Raw genomic sequence first — 22,042 nt, 5'->3', positions numbered from 1 at the left:
AGAGCTTGACACCTAAAGCGTGTCCGTGTGATTCCCTCGTTAAGTGCAGGTGCGTGAAAAGTTTTAGCTCCTTTTGAATGTGAAAGTGGCTAAAACTTTTCACGCACCTGCACTTAATGAGGGTAACTTGGAAAACATATTGGAATGCGGACCGGAGAACTAGAGCTTGACACCTAATGGAGTGTCCGTGTGATTCCCTCGTTAAGTGCAGGTGCGTGAAAAGTTTTAGCTCCTTTTGAATGTGAAAGTGGCTAAAACTTTTCACGCACCTGCACTTAATGAGGGTAACTTGGAAAACATATTGGAACGTGGCCCCCAGGACTAGAGCTTGACACCTGTGACCTTTGACCATGATATTTCCCTAATAAAGTGGCCTGTTATTAGGTACACTTGAAAATGGCGGTGTACCTAATGGAGTGTCCGTGTGATTCCCTCGTTAAGTGCAGGTGCGTGAAAAGTTTTAGCTCCTTTTGAATGTGAAAGTGGCTAAAACTTTTCACGCACCTGCACTTAACGAGGGTAACTTGGAAAACATATTGGAACGTGGCCCCGAGGACTAGAGCTTGACACCTGTGACCTTTGACCATGATATGTCCCTAATAAAGTGGACTGTTATTAGGTACACTTGAAAATGGCGGTGTACCTAATGGAATGTCCATGTGACTCCCTCGTTAAGGGCACCTGCGTGAAAAGTTTTAGCTCCTACAGTACGTGAAAATGAACAAATCTTTTCACACAGGTGTGTTTAACGAGGGTAACTTGGAAAACATATTGGAACGCGGTCCCTCGAGGACTGGAGGTCGACCCCCCTGGTGTAAGTGAAAAGTGCCACACCCGCCCTCACCCCCACTTTCTGATTGGCTGGTTGATCTGTGACGTCACACGGACACTCCATTAGGTACGCCACCATTTTCATGTGTACCTAACAGGTCACTTCATTAGGGAAAAATCATGACCAAAGCTGAAAGTGAAGTGTCACACCCGCCCTCACCCCCACCTCTTGATTGGCTGGTTGATCTGTGACGTCACACGGACACTCCATTAGCTGTACCTAATAACTATGCATTTTTTTTTGTACGTGTCAAGAATGTGTATTTGACTACTTGCTCTTTATTTTGGGGTACACCAACACATTATACAACGTAAAACACATATACATATTGTCATATAAAGCAGTTAACCAAATGTCAAACTTTTGTTTTAATGCCCCAAAAAATAAAAAGGAATAAAACACCAGACAAGTTTTAACATAAATGTTTATTATAATAATAATAAAAATAATAATAATAACAGTACATTTCAAACCAGCAATCTAATGTGAAATTGCAGTAGATATATTGGATAACAATATTTAGGCGTGTATATGCATACACGTTATTTAAAAACTACTATGTTATAAAATCAAGATTACCCAAAGAGACGCATAATCTCCCCGCTGTTGCATAACAGCGCATCCTTTAATGCAATAAAGAAATCGAGCACAAAATAAGTGGGGTTTCAGTGTGTGGTTTTCTTTCCTTGGCAAATCGTTTATGAACATTCTGGCTCACGTTCATTCATTGAATTGTTCAGGCAAGGAGCCGCAACACGTTCTCTGACTGATCCGTTGATGCACGGAAAGGCAGTTCACTCATTGACTCGTTCGCAAACTGGAAAGTCAGGACTCGTTCCCTCACTGATCCGTTCTCGAGATGAACGGGAAATGCAAATCACTTACCCACTGACTCGTTCGCTCACAGATCCGTTGGGTTAGTGAACGGGAAATGCAATTCATGACTCGTTCGTGAACGGGAAGTTACGTAATTTTCTTCTTCGTTTTGTTTTACGGCGAGGAGGCACCAGCTTCAATGGGCATTACCGACTCCTACTGGTTGAAGTCATATGAACTGAAAAAAGAACGAATCACTTTAGGAAGTGATTCATTCACTCTCGTTTACTGAAAAGATTTGTTCCTTTGAACGAATCGTTCACTCACGAGCCAACACTAATTTCGGCAGCTCGAACCTTGGGCAAAACACATTGCACACCTTGCCTCAGGGATTACAGATGAATAATAGCCCCTTGTGGTACACTGTGTGAACGCTGTCCCTGTCAAATAAACAAAAATTAAATCGAAAAAAAATCAAATCACAAAAATGTGGCAATTAAACAGGGGTGTGTAGACTTTCAATACACAGTATTACAACTTGTTATGGTCCTTTGGTTTAATTTTTCTCATTTTCCTACAATTGTGACTTTTCTCATCAGATTACTATTCACCCATTTTCTGCACTGCTTATCTTGAGTTTTGTGCTCGTATATTGGTGTAGGAAGGTGAATCTGAGACAAAAACGTGGATGATGAATTCATTGAATTGGTTTACTTTTTGAAATCATCAAAGATGGATTTAAGATACAAGCAGCAAGGAGAACCAATTCACCTTGTAAGTGAAGGCGTGAGTGTACAAACGTTAGACTGTGCCGAAGCTGCCCACCGGCCGCGGGGGTCGTTCTACCTCCCGGGGAAGAGCGACTCAAGTGCGCGCACCTGAGAGACGCCCACAACTATGATCACCACCAGGCAGAAGAAGGACCAGAAGCTGACTCTCCACAGATTGTTGTCCTGCAGTCGCTGGTCCCTGGTGTCAAAGGTCCTGAGCATGAGCTGGATCACGCGACCCCTCTGGATTTTATTGTGTAAGGCGTCGATACGGGTCTGTGGGACACCACAACGTCATGACTTACGCCATCTCTCTCTAGTGGTCAACCAAGTTCTAGCATGTAAAAATGAAATAACTTGAAGTACATTTGATAACGTTCTACTGCCACTTGTACATTGTTGTGCAGTTTTCCAGTGTGCCAGAGCTTTCTCTTTCCAAGTGTGTTTGTCACCTTGAAGTCTTGCAGCCTATATTCCATAGTTTCAGTTTCAGCGATCTCCTTCAGATCCTCTTCGTCGTCTTCGTCCATGTCATTGGGATCGCTGATGAGCAACGTGAAGAACAACAGCTTCTGCTTTATCTTGCTGAAAACGTTGTCGAAGCACAGCTGGTAATCGCCTTCATCAGTGTTCTGCAGCCTACAAAGAAAATGTGTCATTGTGACAGACATTCATACATATGTACATACAAATATACAGACAGACAGACAGACAGACAGACAGACAGACAGACAGACAGACAGACAAAGGTACTTGTGGAGGCCGTGATTTTTTCTGTTGTCCTCAAACAATCGGCGGCCACTGGGTGAGAACATAGTGAAGATCACATCCATACTTGGCTGGCCAATTACCTGAAAGACGCACACATGCATGAACATTAAAATATGGATTTTTGTAGGCCATTCTTGCTGAAAGAATTCATTCATCCAGAAAATGCATTCCGTAGTCATTAAGTGGCATCAATGTTGTTCCAAGTGTAGCTCAACTTGTTTTTCTATCCTCAAGTACCACTGATGATGGGCATGACGTGGCTTGGCGCTTTCAAGAGCACCTGTAAAACCTCTTCTCTTCCTTTCAACAATGCCCCATACAAAGTCAACGTACTAAAAACACATGGTAATTAAAAGTGAAGGAAGCTGACGGAAGTGTAGTCCAAACAACCACGCCTTTCTACAGCAACAATACAAAAAATTAAAGTTGAGCAACAAATCAAACTTTCCCTTTTCCTGTGGCAAGGTCAAGAAAGCTTGACTTCACGTGACGTGTATTTTGAGCGACTAATGAAATGTGAAAACGTTTCATTTGAATGTTACCACTGCATCATAATGGTCATTAAAATGCAATACTTCATTTTATTATTGTAATTTCTTTAACCCGCCCCCCTCTAAAATCACACCCTGAAATCACAGCGGCTCAACCAAGACCACACGGTCCCATTACTTTTGTCCACACAGCATCTATTCAAGTATTCTTTGACTAATTGAAGTAAAGCTCACGTCAAGTTACGACAAGTAAGACCAGGTACCGTACTTGGTATTCGAACTCTAGCCTGTTGTCCTTTCCTACGGGTTGAAAGAAGCACTCCTTGCTGCCCGCCGGTAACAAGAAGGTAAATTCCATGTCTCGACTGGAATCAAAAGACAAAGCCTGGGCCAGGTATGCGGCCAGATAGGCCACCAAAGACAACCAACACGCCATGGTCCCAATCGCAGTGTGAGCGCAGGGACGAGAGTCGCCGGCAAAGCGGCTCCTGTCAGAACCTGCTCGGCCGGCTCGGCTCCGGTCTTTCGAGTTTGTTGGCCCGCGGCTAATTGATGAGCGTCTGCCAGCCGGCAGCACCAGATTGTCGCACGAGTATTAGAGGAAACTGACAAGCTTGGAAACATTAAATCAAACCATGACACCTCGCTACATGACACAATAGAAGCTAACCGGTTAGGGAGGGTGGTTAGAAAAAATTGACACAAGCCTGTTCAAATACCAGATTAAGACCAAGATAAATCTTTTCAAAATCTTTGTCCAGTTTCAGTCGGGTTTCAAACTACGGTTGATGTTTCAAATCACGGTTTTTCAAACTAAGGTCAGGGTTTCAACATATGATTAGTGTTTCAAATTAGGGTTTTCTCAATTTGAACATATGCACATTGGTGTCAAACTCAAGGCTTGGGGTCAGACGCGGCCCATCACATCATTTTGAGGCCCGCGAGGACAAATTGACTTCATGTGTGAATAATAAAATTACAAATTGTGTTCGCTTATGAAAAATAGAGAAATTACTAGCAATTTTTATTACCATTCATCTTTTTAAAATATTTGAATACTTGTTACTCGTCTCAGATTTCAAAACTAGTTTACCGTAAGGCATTGCCAGTCATGATGGTCCTCCAAAGGAAACAATGCGGTCCACCACAAAAGTGAGTTTGACACCCCTGTAAATGTATCCGAGCAAATGTGTGAAAGAAAACAGTTCTTAAAGATGAAATGCAAACGCATAGTATTTAAAAGTAACAAAACTAACTGACACAGGTCACCACTATAACCTTAAAAATAGTTTGAACATTCAATTCAGTAACTTTCTGCGGCTATCAAGTTGTAACCTTACACGTAATCAAACCTGAAGTACTGACGCCACATTGTACGCGTTGCTGGGGTAACCACAAAGAAGCCCACCCATCTACTTATTTTCTCACCTCTCAACCATCGAACTATTCGACTCAGTTTTGCTCCTGCATAGACATGAGGCACCGACCGTCTGTGTACTTTGTGGACAGCCACACCGGCCCCCCTCCGCTACCGCCCCGAGCGGGCCGGAACCGGCGATGCAGCAGCCTGGCCCAGACGCTCCTTTTTGTGCTGGTGAGTGTGGCTCTGAGCGGGCTCGTCGTGGAAGCGCTGCTCATCTTCTACCTGCATTCAAGTCAGTTAGTCGGGGTAAGTATTTTTTTTTTTGTTAGGATTTAGATTTTAATTAAAAAAATATATATATATTTTCACTGTGACCATGTATTAAATTTCTTTTTAACGACATTATTTTTTATTCCAAATGATTGACATTAAATTTGCAAATAATATCTTGTGGAGTGGCAGCCATTTTGACTCGAGTTACTTCATCTGACTCCAACTCTTGAAAGGTTACAATGTTCAGTTGGTTTGGTGTCATGGCCAGTTATATTATAACGAGTGAACATATAAGATTAAAAAGAGTGAGCATTTCCTGTCAGGGTCTTGAGGTTGCTCGTCAATGGCAAAAGACAAACTGTACACAGAGGCGAATGTGGCAAAAGGAAGTGGTCACGTTCTTCTTTTCTCGCACAAGCATCACTTAAGGGTTTGACACGTCTCAAATCTATTTGACTTTGCATTGCAGGCACCATCAATGTCATTCTCCAAGTTGAGTGCAGGTAAGCAAAATGTCAGCAAACACATACGCTGCATATAAAAAGTCTGCATTACAGTAATGTCGGGAAAAGTCTCCCAGAACAGTTACAAAAGGGTGTGCACACTTGTGCAACAACATTTTAACAATAGAGAAGTACGGGTTATATGTTAATGGTAGACTTTTTTTCCTCCTATTGATTTGTCTTGGTCTGGTTTTCATATCACAAATATGTTTTTTTTTAAACAGGGGTGTGTAGACTTTTTATATCTGTAAACGATGTCACTGGTTTTCCTCCTCCCTCGACAGAAAAAAGTGCATTTCCTCCCACTTCCACTCGTCATAGCCCTACTTCCAAACCACTCGCACGCCAGATCGGTGAGTCTAACAAGTGCTGCGGCATCATAGGAGGGTGTGCACACTTGTGCAACGGAATATAAGTGTACAAATTACATTAGATTTTTTTCAAAAGAGATTTGATCTCATTTTTTAAAAGTCACAAATACATTGCATTCAAACAGGGGTGTGTAGACTTTTTTTTTTTTTTTTTTACTACTGTAAATAATATTCCTCTTTTCTTCCTTCCCCACCAGAAAAAAATGCATCTCAATATACTACTTGCAAATCTTGTTTCCCTCTTTTCAAACCAGTTGCACGCCTGATGGGTGAGTCCGACAAGTGCGACTCTTTTATTTAGCTAAATGTGGGATACTGGGACAGTGTAGATGTGAATTACCCTCAGGTGCCAAAGATGTGGGTCACGGCAAAGGCATCGTAGGCTGGAACCGCATTTCGGACCACCTCCTCCGCGGCATGGACTACAAGGACGGGAGTCTGCTGATCCGTCGGGAAGGTTTCTACTTTGTCTACTGCAAATTGTCCTTTCACAGCCACCGCGTCTTCCACCACACCGTCGAGATGCACACTCGCCGGCACTCCGCTGGCCCCGTTGTCCTCCTTCAGGCCAGGAAATATTCCTCCGCAGACGGCAACATCAGCAATTCTTTCCTCGGCGGGGTTTTCCACCTGCACAAAGATGACGCCCTGTTTGTCAAAGTCAGGGACACCTCGAAAATAGTGCAGGTTATTGCCTACGAGAGCATCTTTGGTGCATTTATGATATAATTGATGTCACATTAAGCTTATTTACAGCCACTTCAGATGCTCTCACTCAAAATGTTGCGACTTGTTAATATTGATTTGACGCCACCTTGTGGCATTTTAATGCAATTTTAATTCGTAGACCATCAGAGATTAAATCAATACTCTTGATTTTGAACACCTACATGACCAAGTTACGCTATTTTGAATTGGTCATGTAGATATTGTGCAGTAGGCAGTAATATCCAGCAGAGGGTGTTGTTTACCCTTCTTAATCCCAAACGGGTGTTTAAGCAAGAAATGTATAATATAAATATACTTCGAACTAGAAGAGATTTTTTGTTTTGTTTTGAGTGCATTTGTTTGTGTAAGCCTCAGTCACATTTGAAATTTTTCAGTAAAGAAAAAAAAAATACCAAACAAATTGGGAATTTGTTGATTATGTTAGTAAAAATGATGAGTAATTGTTAGTAGGCTTTTCATATTATTTAAGGGATTATTATTGCAAAAGCTTTTAATTTGAATGTTGAAGTTTGACAAGATTCAACGACAATAGAAAGTAGACAGGAATGACGAATGAACTCTAATCGGGTCACTGCTGTGCGTTGGGCAAAGGTAGGAGCAGTTTCACTGTTATTGTTTTGAGTTGTCATTAGCTGCAATTCTTCGAATACATAAGAGGAATTCCATTACATACTTTCATTTCACACCAAAGGTGTAAAGGTGCACAAATGACTCAATATTGTAAGGAGATGATGTGGACGTGATCCACTTGCTTCGTCAGCGCAATTGCGTAGGGTTTACATGTTCACAATTTTTTTTTACTATGGAAAAAAAAATTTCTTTTTTCATAGTCTACTAACACTTACATCTACAACACTAGTGAATTTTAATGCAAGGCAAAGTAATTGGCAAGTCCAGTATTAAGTGATTGCTGCAGTTACCACCCATGAACGCATGGTGGTGCTAAAGGTGCGTAAATATCCTCAGCATGAGAATGAGCGAAGCGGTGGGACCAAACCCCAAACCACCACATCAAATAAACTGATTACATCTTGTCAAATGTTACAAAGTAACTCAACGAAGAGGACCTGTAAATTATACAACTCAGTTGACTGCCCACTGTAGTGGTGGAACTAATTCTAACCTATAATTCTTTATGGCGTAATTTACCGAATGTAATATACTGTCATCGTTTGGTGAATTAAATTGGGGAACATTCAGGTTTTCCATGTGACCAACATTCATCTATTTACATTGTGCTGGAATCCATCCGAGCGAACCTTTGGACGTGAGGCACGGTACAGGATGGACTTTGATCTGTTTGATTGACATTTCTTTTCATGAGAAAGTACGTGTACCTAATGAAGTGTCTTGCAGTTCGTTAGGCCTGGCATCGTGACAGTGGATGAGTCAATGTTGTGTTGTAGGTCAGATGCCGATCGAACGGGTCAGCTCCAAATTGCATATCGATTTAATGTTGGGCAGTGATTACAGTTAAGCTGTCGCAAAAGCTGTCGTACCGGAAGTGCAACATCAAAGCGATGAAAGTAAAATCGTCACACCGGAAGATTACTTTGAAGTTTTACTCCGCAGGAAAAAAGTTTTCCCTCTTGTGTGTTATACACAAACGTGATTGAGGTTCGGGAGGACGGTTAGAGAAGTTGTGGAGTGTGCTTGCCCGCCCACTTGCAGCACTCTTCACCGGGACCATCGGCACTCTTGGGTACCGGATGCCCGCAGCGCAAGCACCCACGAGCGGCTTGCTTTCCCGGAGTCTCACGGTCAACTTTTCCTTAAAAACCATGGATTTTTGGCACCGGCGGACGGACTGAAAAACTTCTGACACTTGTCACCAGACTTTAATCTGCGACCAGTAAGCATTACCATTTGAGCGACTTTTTTGGAGCGAGTTGCGTGAGCGGGACATGCAAAAGTTTAATGCCCACGGGAGCAGCACGCTGCCCCGGCTGGCTGACAGTGACGGGGCCGGGGAGGGGAAGGAAAACGGTGCTGGGAAGCATTTTCTCAGCAAGCCCGACAAGGAGGAGGAGGATAGCTCCATCTGCACCAAGAGGAAGATGCTCGTCGGTTTGGATGTAATATGCCTGTGTGTCGGTAAGGCTTCAAATAACAAATCACATCCATTAATTGCTTTGAGCCACACATGCAAAGTGCATGCAAAGTGCAGTCGTTGCCTTTGGGGGAAATTGCGAGGAATTTGTTTTCCCCTCCTTCCAAATAGCCCAAATGAAAGTGTTCCCTGTAGAGGGATAGGAGGGTGGGAAGAATGGGGCTGAGTGCAGTTGTCCCAGGAATTCATCAGTTCCCATGGTAACCTCCCCTCACCCTAAAGTTCCCGGGAGAAGAACGTGGGAATTGGGATGAAAACATAGCTGTGCTCGGGTACATTGAATGTCAGCCACATAATTTACAGTGCTCAGCTGGAAGCTTGGATCGCATTAGAATAACAGCAAACACGGCCCCACACTGACAATAAAAGTGGAATAAGTGAACACGAGGCATAATATCTGTAATGACTATTTTTTTTACAGCGTAATTTCGTTTTTTGTTGCAAAACAATGGTTGGGTTTGTTAGAAGAGCACTTAATACTGCAAAATGGAGTGTATTAAGCCGTTCCAAATGAAAACTTTCAAGTTTATGTCATGCACATCATCAATGGTGAACAACAATGAAGCGTAGAAAAGGGCGGCACGTTTTCAGTTACAATTGTTAACGAACAAATCATGTTCATGCCTGTGTGTTGAGTGCTTAACGGGCATTGTGCCAGAGAGTAATTATTGTTTTATATGTGTATATATATAGTTTTAAAAACATGACAGATTTAATAGTGACCGAACCACAGGCGGGTTATGTTTTGAGGTGTGCAGCAGAAATTTGTGGTGTAGCAGTAAAAGAAAAAAACAAAACAAAATTATTACCATAACATGACCTATTTTAATTTGAGCGTTTATTAAAATGACTTATTAAGAGAGGAGAAAGTAAGTGATGAAGAGGTGTAACCTGCTCAGGCAGACGAACTGGTCCGATGTCTTGTGTGACGGTTAAACTAGCAAGAACGTCGGGTTTATTATTTAACCTTGCTCTTGTCGTTGCTAACCTCAGCAACTTAGTTTAGCCAAGCTTTTGTGTTTAAGAAGCGGCGAGCATCAGTCAACATGATGGAGGAAATCCCACACCCGCCCCATGAAAGTGGAAGCCACCTACCGCCTTCGCTGTACATCCTCCCTGACCCCCGACTTAGCCATGTTGCGTCTCAAGCTGGAAAAAAGCAAAGCGGATGTCAGATGGTTTTGTGATTTCAGATACACGAGTGGAAAAAACAATCAAATGATGAGCTACACAGTTATGGGCCTATTATAAAGTGTACTGTTAAGGGAGTGGTGCTTTTGGAGAATGTCACAACAATAGAGTACGGATTTTCACCGAGGCCCAACTCTAAACAAAGGTGGAGTGGACTGCCTTACTTGGGATTGTTTGTATAACTGTTAGCTAGCAGGCTACTTCCTGGTTCATGGAGGATGACGGAAGGCTTTACGAATTGGAAGATGGGATAATTTTCTTTTTTTTTAAATAAATATACTTGTGTAGATTTTGAAGACTTCCAACGTTGCACTGGCCCCGTGATTGGAATTCAACAAAGCAAGTCCTAAACTGGATGGCATGCAGTCTGGTGCGCATCCTGCCTGTCTCACGTTGCTTATCTGCAGAGGCCTGACCTTGACTCATCTGGGGGCATCCCGGAGTGAATGGCGCGACTTATTGGCAATGAATTGACTCCTTCTTTTGGCCAAATCCTCTTATCTCTGACTAACACAATTTGCCCACGAAAAAAAAAAAAAATGCCATCAGCAGACGATTTGACCTGGCGGCGTTCTTCATCCCGTGAAGGGGCTCATTGACTACTGTAACTGTGGAATTTCAGCCTCGAGCATCCCGTCCTCATTATGTTATCAGCTTGAGAGGGATCCCGAAATGCTCTGAGCTTTTTTTTTCTGCAGAACTGGCTAATTTAAATAGTATTTACCTCACAATGAAGCGCTGACAAAAAAAGGATGATGTGTCATTTGGAATTGACTTTAATCTGTCTGCAGCGCTTCTTTGGCTCTTGGTTGTGCGTCAATAAGCAGGCTCGGCTGTTTTTTTGCGCTTCTCTGACACGCTGGTGATGGATATTCTGCTTCTGGTTCAGCAGAAAGCTTTTTTCTTGGCTGTTTATTAGCGTGCGTGCATTCCTGGTAGTTGTGGGACTATGGAAGGGGGCGGGGTCTTCTTGACCTGACAAGGCGCTGCGGCCTGCAGCTAAACCTGAAATGTCCAGCCACCCAGAGGTCACAATCGGGTTTTTGTCATGTGAGGTGAGCGTGCAAGGACAGGCCCTGCTGTTTGGCTTCTTGCGCAGGTGGTCTTAAGGCTGCCCTCCCCAATAAAGCTACTTGGAGCTCTTCTCCCCAAATTATGCAATGATTTCTTGGAGGTGAGCCTTTAAAAGCTGACCTTAACACTGCTGTCGCTGTGCTCGTCCTTCTAGAATTGTTTTGAAGCAAGAGGTTTGCAAAGGCGGCCTTTTGGAACTTTGAAAAAAAAATTAACGGGTACATACAGTCCCTCTCAGTCTGTCTCGCTATAACTCACCAAAAAGGACTTTTCGAAAGGATGTTTTCTCCAGCAGGACAAGAAGTTCCTCACAAAGTGTCATTTCCACGAACTACCTCGTACAACGTTTTTAAAGTCACAAAACCCCGGTGAACGCTCAGATCGTTTTGAATTGACTGCCTGTACATGAAACACGTGACAAGCGTAAAAGTCCCGTCAATAAGCACTCCGTCTTTTCCCAGTTCCCACTTTTCTCCTCCCATAATAAAAACACAAATTTAAAAGTGAGTTCATGCAAGTTGTGAGGTGTGTGTGTTTTTTTAATGTCAGCATGCGTTGGACGGCTGCTAGATTTATGTAAGTAGGATTCCAGTGTTTTGGCAAGCTGTGTGCGGCCAACACGCAACAACATGTCAAGGCGTACGAGGCCTGGAATATTAAACGCTCTCCTGCGTGTGTGTGTGCGTGTGTGTGTATTTTCTAGACGTGTGAACGCGTGTCAGCCGTACCGGCTGCCATTTAAGCATTGTTTGTTGACAAATTTAACTTGGCGTCACTTCTGCGGCTAACGGAGGGCGTGCCATTAAAAATGTGGCAGTCTAATTATTAGCCAACGGAAGAAAAGCTTTTGCTGACTCTCCTTAGTGGACGTAGCGCCGTGCTGCTGCATCCATTAGCTTCCCTCAATGCAATCACATTGCGTTTCCTTTTAATAGCTCGCTCATAAGCCCACTAAGGCTGGCTTGGAAATGTCTCATTTAGCATCAGGTCGAAGGGGGAAACGCTAGCTTGAATGAAGGGATGGCCCAAGTCTTGGGCATCTACAACGGGTTCTCCTGAGATGTAATTTTAATGAGGCGTCTGCAATCTTCTCCTAGGTTCCATTAGTGGCCAATGTTAGCTATTAGCTGTAATGAGGGAAAAGCTGAGGAGCATCGGCATGTCCACCTGAGTATGACTCGGTCTTTCCCTTAAGGATTTTATCTATTGTTTCACTATGAGTCACATATGATTCCCTAACCACCCCTACCGAGTTTCCATCGATCGTGCCTTTTCTGCAAGTTACTTCTGGTTGGCTAATGACGTGACATGGTTTCATAGTTAGTTCATTTGGAAACGTGGGAGATATGATTTGAAAATATCTTTTTCCAAGGTTGCTGTTGTGTAAGCTTACCCTTAGACAACAGCCCATGGCAGTGTTATCAAGACCATTCTAGCAGTGTGTCCTATCTCACCTGAAGGTTCCTTCCACCTCCTCTGGAGCTGTGCCAACAAACCAAAACCCGCAAAACCCAAACACGCAGATAAAACTGCTCTCATTTTGTTCCATGCCAAGCGCCCCCCGCCCGCACCAAGCTCCCTTACAGTCTGAACCACAACCCTGCCTCATTCTCATATTGCAGCCTGTCAGACTTTACCTTCGCCATACTGAAACCACCCCAGAGCTCCTTTAAAGTTTCCAAGGTACATACCACAGTGGCAGTTCCTGCTGAATCAGACGAGGGGATACCTCGGAAATCACCACGCATGCCCTGAACTCCCGAACGGGCCTCCAGGAAGCGAGTCAGTCAAGTGTAGCGGGAACACAAGCAGCTGCAAGAAGTATGTCTGCAAAGGCACAGCTGTAACGGGTCAAGGGGTGAGGAAAGAGCTCTCCTGGTGGATGTGACTAAGGCCTGGCCTCCTTTTGGAGAAATTAGGAAGAGAATACGCATAAAAAGTGGAAGCCATGGTTGCTGGTATCTTGTCGTGAAACATTCTATTGTGCAGGTGTACCTTGGGTTACGCTTGTGTATCTTGTTCGGGAGCAGATGCTAAGTGTTTAGCCTCATCAGTCACTCTTTGTTCCTCTTTGACTTTGTGGCTTTGTGTGACCATCAGGGTAGACAAAACAGATTAGACTCTCAGACCAATAACAGCCAATTCTAGAAAGGGCCGGTTTTGGGCTCTTATCTCACCACAACTTGCCTGAGCCCACCAAGGGCAACCAGGAAGAAAAACCATTCTCCGTCTTGGGCGCACACTCGCAGTCTTCTTTCATTGAGCTTGTCTTAATCACAGCCTTGGTGTGAATGATTTCACTTCCTGTAAAAGTGTTACTCCGCTGCACAATTCTCTGAATGTCCCTTAATCTCTTCCTGCACTACTTGCCAAAAAAAGACCACCTCTTCTGAATCCAGACTCTTTTCCTTGAAGTAACTGACTCAGACCGGGCTAGATACGGGAACCGTCTTTGAGCAGTCATCAAAGAGCAAATAATTGTGCAAGGCCACCGGGACCAGCTGTAGCCTGCTGTTTATGAGCTCGTACTTTGCCTCTTGTGATGACGTTAGCGGGGGATAATCGGACTCGCAAATAACAAATTACGACACTTTACAAGTCAGGAACCCCGCCTGTGTTTTTTATTCGAGAGCTCGACTTGACACTAAGCACACATCTTAAATTTTACTCGGGAAATGTTGGCATGCTAGCGAGGGGGCCGGGCCAGAGTGGACCACCCCAGAGGGGTCCTGGTACACCGCACTGGCCTGCTCTGCGGATTCGCAAACTGTAAGTCCGATGGCCTTGACAGGTCATTCATTGATTGTGTGTCCTCTTTGACCCGTTGCCCTCAGGCAGGCGCTACCGGTCCATCAGAACCAGAACAAACAGACTCAGGAACAGTTTCTTTCCACAGGCCATCACTACACTGAACTTCAAATAACTCATAACAAATTCCATTGCTGCTACTGTACACAACACATATGCCTATGGCATTGCACTGTTATGCATAAAAATTATTATTATAAATTCTTCATCTGCTCTGCACGTCAAGTTACTGTACTGTATCCTGTGTTACATGCACATATTGTTTGACTTGTTTTATTGTTTGGAGTTGCTCCCCAATTTTGTTGTATCCCACCATACAATGACAATAAGGGCTTTTCATCTTATCTAAGAGTAAAGTCTGCACGGTCAAATAATATTGGATGTGATGAAACAGCTTTGACATCGCTTCAGGCTAAATGTGCTGCTAATCTAGGATGATGATGCACTGGATGTTTGCAGAAGCCTTCATAGGAAATCATTTGGGTCAGTGGTAATGATGAGTAAACACTTCAATATTCAATTTGTGTTTTGGTTTTCTCTCCGAGTCCAGTGTAGTTTGAATACGTTGGTTTTGTGGTTGTCATTTTGGTTTTTGTGGTTTGTTTGGTTGCCACTTTGTTTGTATGGTTGTGGATTTGGTTTGTTTGCATCTTTGACGTGCATCTAAGTGTCCTAAGCTGGGGGGGGTGTTCTTCAAGTTGAGGTAGGGTCGTGTTTACAGAGCGGGTCCCAGCAGAGCCCGGATCCCTGACCCTCGCATTCCAGAACCACTCTAATCGTCTCCGTCTGGTGTTCTCTTTGCCTTTGCCGCATCACTCTTGTTCAGCCCCATGGTTCCGATACAACTCTAGCCCCGCCCCCGTTTGTCAATCTTTTGACTGTAATGTTGAACTAACTTGTTTTTGAGCTGGGGCTCCATTTTTTTTTCTCCCTTGCTATTGGTTGTTGTTCTCTCACAGTGAGCTCATTCGGGGCTGTGGTCATAGATGTGTAAATTAGAACCAGAAGACTTTCTCAGAGTGAGGCACACATATCCCTTCTGCTCTCATTCCTTCGCTCGCTACTTTCTTCCCGCCCTCCCTCTTCTGTTCTTCTTTCAGTCCAGGCCCTTTTGACTATGTGAAAGAAAGCATTCCTGCCTTTGAATGTCCAGCGAGTAGCAGATGCTGAGCTGGCTCTGTAAGCCGATCCTCTTCGCCATGTCCTCCGCCATTTGGCCAGGTGTTTTAGTTTTCTCACAGCTGCCTGACACATGATGTGAAGGCCTGTAGAAGGTTGGGGGTCTTGTTGTGATAACTATTTTAAAGTCGTTGTAAAAGGCTAGAGGTTGACTGTGACAACACTATGGGACGGTGCAAATGCTGTGTAAGCTACCAGGGTAGTGCGAGCTTTCAGGCCAAACTTTGCTCAAGTGATGTTTGGATCCTGGCCATCTGGGCCATTAGGACACAAACCGTCAGTAATAGCAGGCCTCAGGGCTGTAAGGCAAACCTCTACCCAGGTCAGCACTTCCCATATGTATGGACCAATATCCCTCAAGAGATCCATGCTCCGACCGTAACTGTAGTGTTTAGGCTGTGACAGAAAGCGTGTCGTCCATCCAGGAGAATATTGACCATCTGTCCTATCCAATATGGCTCGGATGAAGGGACTGGCTGTTAATGTATAGAAATTGATTAGCTGACGAAAGCATGACCTCACATTCTTCATGTCCCAAAACTCAGTTAAGAACATTTTGTGTCACAAACACAATAAAACATCACCTCATTGGCAGAGGTAACTACACCAACTTTAATTCCTTATTGTCAACCTTTGAACCTTCTATACAAAATAATAGCTTCTGAAATGCAATCAGTCGTTATTACCAACTATGATGCACGCCCGTTGCCTACTGCAGGTTTCCACCGAGCTGTAATAAACACTGATCAGGAACCAGGAAATCCTCTTAGAGGATGTTTGTTTTCCAGGAAAAATACAACAATGTGTTTTTTATTTAAATGTATCCCTTGAGACAACGCTTAACCTAAAAATAGTCACGTTAAAAAAAAACTCAACTGAGTTGCTTGGTGAACGCTTACATAAAATCAACGCGTGTGGATACTCGATGATTTTCTGAATAAACTACAGGCGGTCCTTGGGTTACGACGTCCTTGATTTACGCTGTTCCGTGTATTGTATCATTTTTGTTATCATTTTCATTATGGCTTGATGGTTTTATTACTGTTCCTACTGTACTGTTTCATTTTATAATTGTTTAATTACTGTTCCGACTGATACCAAAACTCTGTTTACATCGCATACATAGGAACGTCGTAAACTGAATTCCCCCTTTAATTTATAAGGTGGTCTGGACTTTGGAAGTGTCTTTTCAGTCAATGGAATGTCAACACAACCTCCGGCACCTGCATGCAACTTGAACCTGTTTGTGTTACAGATACGATGTCCGCATGCAGGTTGTAAAACCAGAATTTACATGATGCACATGAGGGGGTTCCTTATTTGGGGAGGGCAAGATGTTTCCTGTCTTTCTCTGACATGTCACAGGGCCTGTAGTTTTTCCGCCGCTCTCATTTTTATATACACACCATCGAGCCTGGTCCGATCTGTGTTTGGTATTTCTGCTAGGGCAGCGTGACTTTGATGACAGTTGGACTGTTTCAAGCCATCTGACTTGCCACGTCATCACAGATGTGAAATATGGCCCCAGCTTGTTTTTTTCCACAGAGATAACCTCAAACCTGCAGATTATTACCCTCGCCTTATCAGTTCAATGGTCATGAATGAGCAAGGAAGGCGTGTTCTTGTCTAACTAGGGAATACAAAAAAGTGAACCAAGTCTGGATTTGTAGACCTGGTGTTCATTTGACTGATATGAACTGGCTGTGAGAGTCACGAGCTGTGTGCTTCCCTGGCAGGAAGAACGTTTTGGGCCAAGGAGCTCAGGGAGAGGCAAAGAGGTTAATGATTAGTCCTGTGGTCTTACTGCACTCTGCGGAATGACAAGAAGCTGAAACTTTCTACCAAATACTAGCTAAGAAAAACAATAGAACAGTCCGGCTTTCAATCTGAGGTACTAACATTGCTCAACTTGGTCACTAGTGAACTTTCACCGTTGGTCTGTGAGCTTTATTTGTCGGGTGGCTCAGCCAGACCTTGAACTCTTTTAACTTGATAACGAGAAGTGCTATAATTAGCAACTTAGCAGGACGTACAACAGGATCTACCGCACATCCTCAAATTGTGGCACATGAAAATAGAGGACGCACTCAGGAGCGGGAAATATGTTTCAGATAGTCTTAAAATTTTCTGTCGTAACCCAGAACGTTTTAAACGCAGTCTTACTTTCATTCCTGTCCCCTATCATAACACTCGTAGCTGAAAGTCTTATTGTTTGGTCAACCCATCATAAATTAGTTTAGAAGAAAATTCACAGCAAGTGCAAACGTGAATGCTCAAGAGCTTCTCGGGTATGTAAACACCTGAAGCCATGTGTGAAGACATTCAGCAGTTAGCACATCTTTTAATATATTCTTCTTCCTTCCTTTCCTCATTCAACATGCCCATCTCCAACCCATCTTTCATCTCTCCGGCTCCTTTTGTGAAAGCAGAAATGTGCGGAATGCCCGATCCGCCTGTAATCTGTAAATCTCCGGTTGACTGACACTCCTCATGTCGCTACACATTCATGGCGGCCATCTTTACGTTGTTATCGCTGTATCATGCGCTTCATAATCTCGCTCGGATCCGAGACCACAGAAAGCCATTAAGCTTATTTATTTATTTTTCCTTTGCCTTTTTGACTCATCTCATCAGCCTCCATCCCATTCTTTGCGTGCGAGCTGAAGGCGGTGGAAACGTACAGACGAGGCTTCTTCTGCGGGGACACCAGCATAACGTATCCCTACGTGGAGCGGGAGGCAATCCCGGATGGCCTGCTCATCGCTGGCGGAATCGCCATCACCGGCCTCACGGTAAGACGCCGATGATCCGATCAGCCTGGTTGCCTCACGTTAACCACTTTGCTCATTCTCCTTCTAGATCGCACTCGGCGAATGTTTCCGGGTCCGTTTCCGAGGCGTACGCTCAAGATCGTTTGTTGGCAACGGCTATGTGTCGTGCCTGTACAAAGAGCTGGGGAGCTTCCTGTTTGGTTGCTGCGTGGGCCAATCGCTCACTAATATGGCCAAGCTGAGCGTGGGACGCTTGCGACCTAACTTCCTCTCTGTCTGCAATATCACTTACGCATCCATCAACTGCACGCCGGGCAGCTACGTGTCCCAGGTGACCTGCCAGCAACTTAACCACAAGATGGTCGAGGAGGCAAGGTGTGTGCACGTTATATCGCGGATGCAGTATGCAGCATCTTGGCTCATGGAGATAATTCTTGATGTCTTTCAGGAAGTCCTTTTTTTCCGGCCATGCGTCCTTCGCCATGTACACCATGCTCTATCTAGCAGTAAGTGACCTCTCGTTTACCTCTGCAAACTCTCATTCTCCGTCCCGGGCATTAGAAGGCAAACCTTCAGAGGCCAGGAACACCGTGTCTTATCCAGACAAGTTAATTACACATGTGCTAACACTCCAAGACATGGACTGTTTTATATGATCAAGGATCCTGGTCATGAGGGAGAAGATGTTTGAAGGCTGCGAGTCTCCAAAGGCATCCCGCTTCCAGCCGGTGAGGCCGAGAGACAAGGAGGGAGGGAGAGAATGAGGAATACTGTTTTCCACGGGGGACATGAATAGATGAAGAGCCTATGGAGACAGAGGAGGCCTTGTTGTGGGACTCATTTAAAAAGGGGGTGGTAGTGAAGGACTGAATACGCCTGCTGAGAGATCGACAGGCTTCTTTCAGAGCAAGACACCCGCTCGCTCATGCCCCCCCCTCCCTCTATCGTTTCATCATTTTCTCACTACACTGCCCACCAGTCATTGGTGCACTGTGAGAGAGAGATGACAGTTCCAGCAAGACAAAAGCACATTATTAATCTTGAAATATAAATATTCCTCTTGCTTCTTCAAGTAGTGATGGGTGACGGGATAAAATATGACTCAGAGATGAGGGGAGAAAGCGTTAGGGCGTATTACCCTTTGTCTTTCCAAAGACTGTGGTTAACCTTGAGAGTTATGAAGAAGATCAGAAGCTCAATCTGAAAAGACATGGGTTCAAGTTCTTCCAAAATGACCCAGTTTCTCACAAGCATTTTGTTTTCTACAAGGTGAAGACGAACAAAAGAAGGAAGCGGGGTTGAGATCGTATTCATGAACTCACGCCCAGCTTCTCTTCCCGCTTTGCGTAGCAAAAGAAAAATAAGCTAACATTGAGTTATTTTGTGTGACCTCATGTCACATTTTGTCCTCTTCCTTGTCCTAGTTTTACCTGCAGGCTCGGTTGTCATGGCGAGGAGCTCGACTGTTGCGCCCTCTCATACAGTTCATCTTGGTGATGATCGCCATCTACACCGGGCTGAGCCGCATCTCAGACTACCGCCACCATCCGACCGACGTCCTCACGGGGTTTATCCAAGGAGGGCTCACTGCGTACTGGGTGGTATGTCAACGTGATAGATGTTTTGTTTATCAACATTTATTGAGGTTTTGCGCGCGCTGATCTTTGACATTCTTATAGTTCGTCACGTTTCTCAACTTTTTCCACTTCTAAGCACTTTTGTCTGACCAAAGTTTTGGAACGTATTTGGGTTTAATTGGATGTGTCGCTTTGCCATGAACCACGGATTAATTCATAATCACATTTTTTTTCCAGTCATAATTCAGGCATAGTTGTGAACACATTTGGATGAACTTTTTGGTTTTATCCAATCTTGGCTCTGGATGAATTTGCCTTGGGAAAATACATTGTGGTCTTCCAAGCCCGTGCATGTCGGGTTCATCGTTCAGGGGTTGGGCGAGTCCCTTCAGTTGCTTCTGAATCTTAAAGACCTTTTGGAAAAAATACACGCTTCCAACTTTGCGGGAACAAAATTTATAAACATTCCCTAAGACTCACTCCAACGTCTCGTCGAAAGCATTTTCAGAAAGAGTGAAAGTGAGGAGAAGTGTTCCAATACTCGGACCCATTTTGTGTACTTCCTAAATCTTCCTCACTCCATCTCTCTAGTGGTGTTTCAAAAACAGCAGATGATTGACAGGCGCGCTTGGTCCTAATATGTTCACTGACATGTGCTGTATCTGTGCCTGCAGGCCTTCTACATCTCCTCCATGTTTAAGCCTTGCACCCGTCCAGACCTGTCTCCCACTAGCACGTCCTTGGAGAGTCCTCTTTCCAGCCAACAGACTGTGTGTTAACATAAAATGGCTCTGGAGAAGCGTCAAACGAAAGAGAGAGAGAGAGAGACACGACGAATGTCAAAGAATTTGCGAGAAGAAATTTTTTTTGTTCAAGAAAGGGAATCGTTCCGAGGAGATGATTGACGTCGATGGAGAACAATCTAACACACTGACACACACAAAGTCACACGGCAGCGATGTAACCTGCTCTCACATGTGAAACACAAGAAGCACATATGACTTAAAGTCAAACCCGTCCAGTGAGAACTGCGTAGTGATTTAGTAGTTTTTTTTTGTTTTTTGTTTTTTAAAGTCTATTTTTCCAGAGGATTATTAGAAGCTGCTAATATTGATAGTTGTTTTTGTCTGTGGCTGAGGTCAAGTGTGCTTGGTCAGCCGTCCAAGCCGAACTTTGGTGTCTTAAAAAAAAAAAGCCGTCTTTCTCCAAGATAGCACTCGGCTGCTGTGAAATGATGCCACGAAGCCTCCCATGTAAAGAGACAAACACTTGCTGATGAGAAACAAGCACTGGCGTAGACTTCTATAACCTGCTCGAGTCAGGCTGCCCCTCCCACTAGATGGTCACAATAACTTTAAATGATATATATTGTTTCTGTACTAACCACTTTGACTGCGTCTCAGAGGCGGAGCGTTGACTGAATTTTTGCAACTTTTGCCCCCAGACTCGGCCTCTGAGCTGCACCTTGATTTGTGTGAATTCCTCTTTTCTTAGGAGCACTTGAACGTACATAACTGAACCTTGTAAGGATTATAATCGATATTATATATTTTATGACAAGTTAAAAAAAGAAAAAGAATAATCAGTTTTTTTTCCAGAAGATGTTTAAGGCCACATTGAAAGTGAAATATTTACTACTACTTATATAAGAAAACAGTCATAATTACAAGAATAAAGTTTTGTAACATTACAAGAATAAACTTTGTACGAGTGTACACTTGAGTTTCATCGTGAATGAAACTTTATTCTCGTAGTTTTCCTTTTCATTGTGGCCCGATGACTCATTTGTGGTTTTGTGTTTTGGTTCTCCCGTGAAATGATAATTATTCCAATTGAATGTAAATAGTTTGCGTCATTTTATAAACCACACAATTTCACGCGTGTTCATTTGTGTGACCATGTCGGTGTTTTCTTTACATGTATGTATGTTGATCAGGTACAGACATATTTGTGTTATAACAACTAGACTGAGCCATAGATTATCAGAAAGCTATTGTTGTGTTCCCCCATATTGTCGTCTGTGAAGGCCAGAAAGGCACAAATAACCACTGTACTCGAAAAAAAGAAAAAAAAAACCCAAACCAATAAAATGAATGGTGAATGTTACTGTGCGATCGCCTTATTTTTTTCCGCTCTTTGTTAATTTGAGGAAATATGATCAGCAAGAAATGAGTATAATTGATTGTTTTAACTTTGTGTTGTGTTAGGAAGCTCCTACTTTTCCTCCATTCTTTTTCCCCTTCCCTGCTTTTCTCCTTTCAGTCCTTTTGGAGTGCACTGGAGCATGATGGACCCTTTTAGGGGGTCATGCTACCATGGAGATGCCGAGTCTGATAGAGATTGGGGCTTCTGAGGGCATTTTCTTTCACTTCTCTCGACCCCCATCCCTCGCTCTGATCCACTTTCAGGCAGA

At 43.7% G+C, this 22,042-nt stretch overlaps 3 protein-coding genes across 3 annotated transcripts; 2 read left to right on the top strand and 1 right to left on the bottom strand.

The window, feature by feature from the left end:
- Window positions 1–2,344: 2,344 nt before the first annotated feature.
- On the bottom strand, window positions 2,345–4,152 carry LOC148384020 (transmembrane emp24 domain-containing protein 5-like). Its single transcript, XM_088357368.1, has 4 exons — window positions 3,949–4,152; window positions 3,172–3,269; window positions 2,871–3,057; window positions 2,345–2,694 (listed from the first exon to the last, which is right to left on the bottom strand). Exons 1-4 carry the CDS (start codon window positions 4,114–4,116, stop codon window positions 2,491–2,493), a joined length of 657 nt encoding a protein of 218 aa, XP_088213494.1. The 5' UTR covers window positions 4,117–4,152; the 3' UTR covers window positions 2,345–2,490.
- A 951-nt stretch (window positions 4,153–5,103) lies between these two features.
- Window positions 5,104–7,230, top strand: tnfsf14a (TNF superfamily member 14a). The gene is made up of 5 exons (XM_088357369.1): window positions 5,104–5,349; window positions 5,786–5,819; window positions 6,104–6,172; window positions 6,388–6,459; window positions 6,537–7,230. The coding sequence occupies exons 1-5, from the start codon at window positions 5,155–5,157 to the stop codon at window positions 6,917–6,919; spliced, it is 753 nt and encodes a 250-aa protein (XP_088213495.1). The 5' UTR covers window positions 5,104–5,154; the 3' UTR covers window positions 6,920–7,230.
- Window positions 7,231–8,508: 1,278 nt separating this feature from the next.
- Window positions 8,509–21,735, top strand: ppap2d (phosphatidic acid phosphatase type 2D). The gene is made up of 6 exons (XM_088357367.1): window positions 8,509–9,013; window positions 17,916–18,073; window positions 18,141–18,427; window positions 18,501–18,558; window positions 19,477–19,653; window positions 20,304–21,735. Exons 1-6 carry the CDS (start codon window positions 8,824–8,826, stop codon window positions 20,406–20,408), a joined length of 975 nt encoding a protein of 324 aa, XP_088213493.1. The 5' UTR covers window positions 8,509–8,823; the 3' UTR covers window positions 20,409–21,735.
- Window positions 21,736–22,042: the final 307 nt, after the last annotated feature.

Source organism: Syngnathus floridae, chromosome 17 (assembly GCF_059516105.1).
Source record: "Syngnathus floridae isolate MCC-2025c chromosome 17, RoL_Sflo_1.0, whole genome shotgun sequence".
Classification (NCBI taxonomy): domain Eukaryota; kingdom Metazoa; phylum Chordata; class Actinopteri; order Syngnathiformes; family Syngnathidae; genus Syngnathus; species Syngnathus floridae.
Note: the sequence above shows the minus strand (reverse complement) of the source record. Positions and strands in the feature narration are given on the sequence as shown.

Excerpts from the sequence above, each read along its gene's own strand:
- ppap2d (XM_088357367.1), top strand. The coding sequence starts at position 8,824 with ATGCAAAAGTTTAATGCCCACGGGAGCAGCACGCTGCCCCGGCTGGCT. Across the intron at positions 18,074-18,140 it reads TCGCCATCACCGGCCTCACG|ATCGCACTCGGCGAATGTTT; the intron begins GTAAGACGCCGA and ends TTCTCCTTCTAG. Across the intron at positions 18,428-18,500 it reads AAGATGGTCGAGGAGGCAAG|GAAGTCCTTTTTTTCCGGCC; the intron begins GTGTGTGCACGT and ends GATGTCTTTCAG.
- tnfsf14a (XM_088357369.1), top strand. The coding sequence starts at position 5,155 with ATGAGGCACCGACCGTCTGTGTACTTTGTGGACAGCCACACCGGCCCC. Across the intron at positions 5,350-5,785 it reads ATTCAAGTCAGTTAGTCGGG|GCACCATCAATGTCATTCTC; the intron begins GTAAGTATTTTT and ends TTTGCATTGCAG. Across the intron at positions 5,820-6,103 it reads ATTCTCCAAGTTGAGTGCAG|AAAAAAGTGCATTTCCTCCC; the intron begins GTAAGCAAAATG and ends CTCCCTCGACAG.
- LOC148384020 (XM_088357368.1), bottom strand. The coding sequence starts at position 4,116 with ATGGCGTGTTGGTTGTCTTTGGTGGCCTATCTGGCCGCATACCTGGCC. Across the intron at positions 3,058-3,171 it reads AAAAATCACGGCCTCCACAA|GCTGCAGAACACTGATGAAG; the intron begins GTACCTTTGTCT and ends TTTTCTTTGTAG. Across the intron at positions 2,695-2,870 it reads ATAGGCTGCAAGACTTCAAG|ACCCGTATCGACGCCTTACA; the intron begins GTGACAAACACA and ends GGTGTCCCACAG.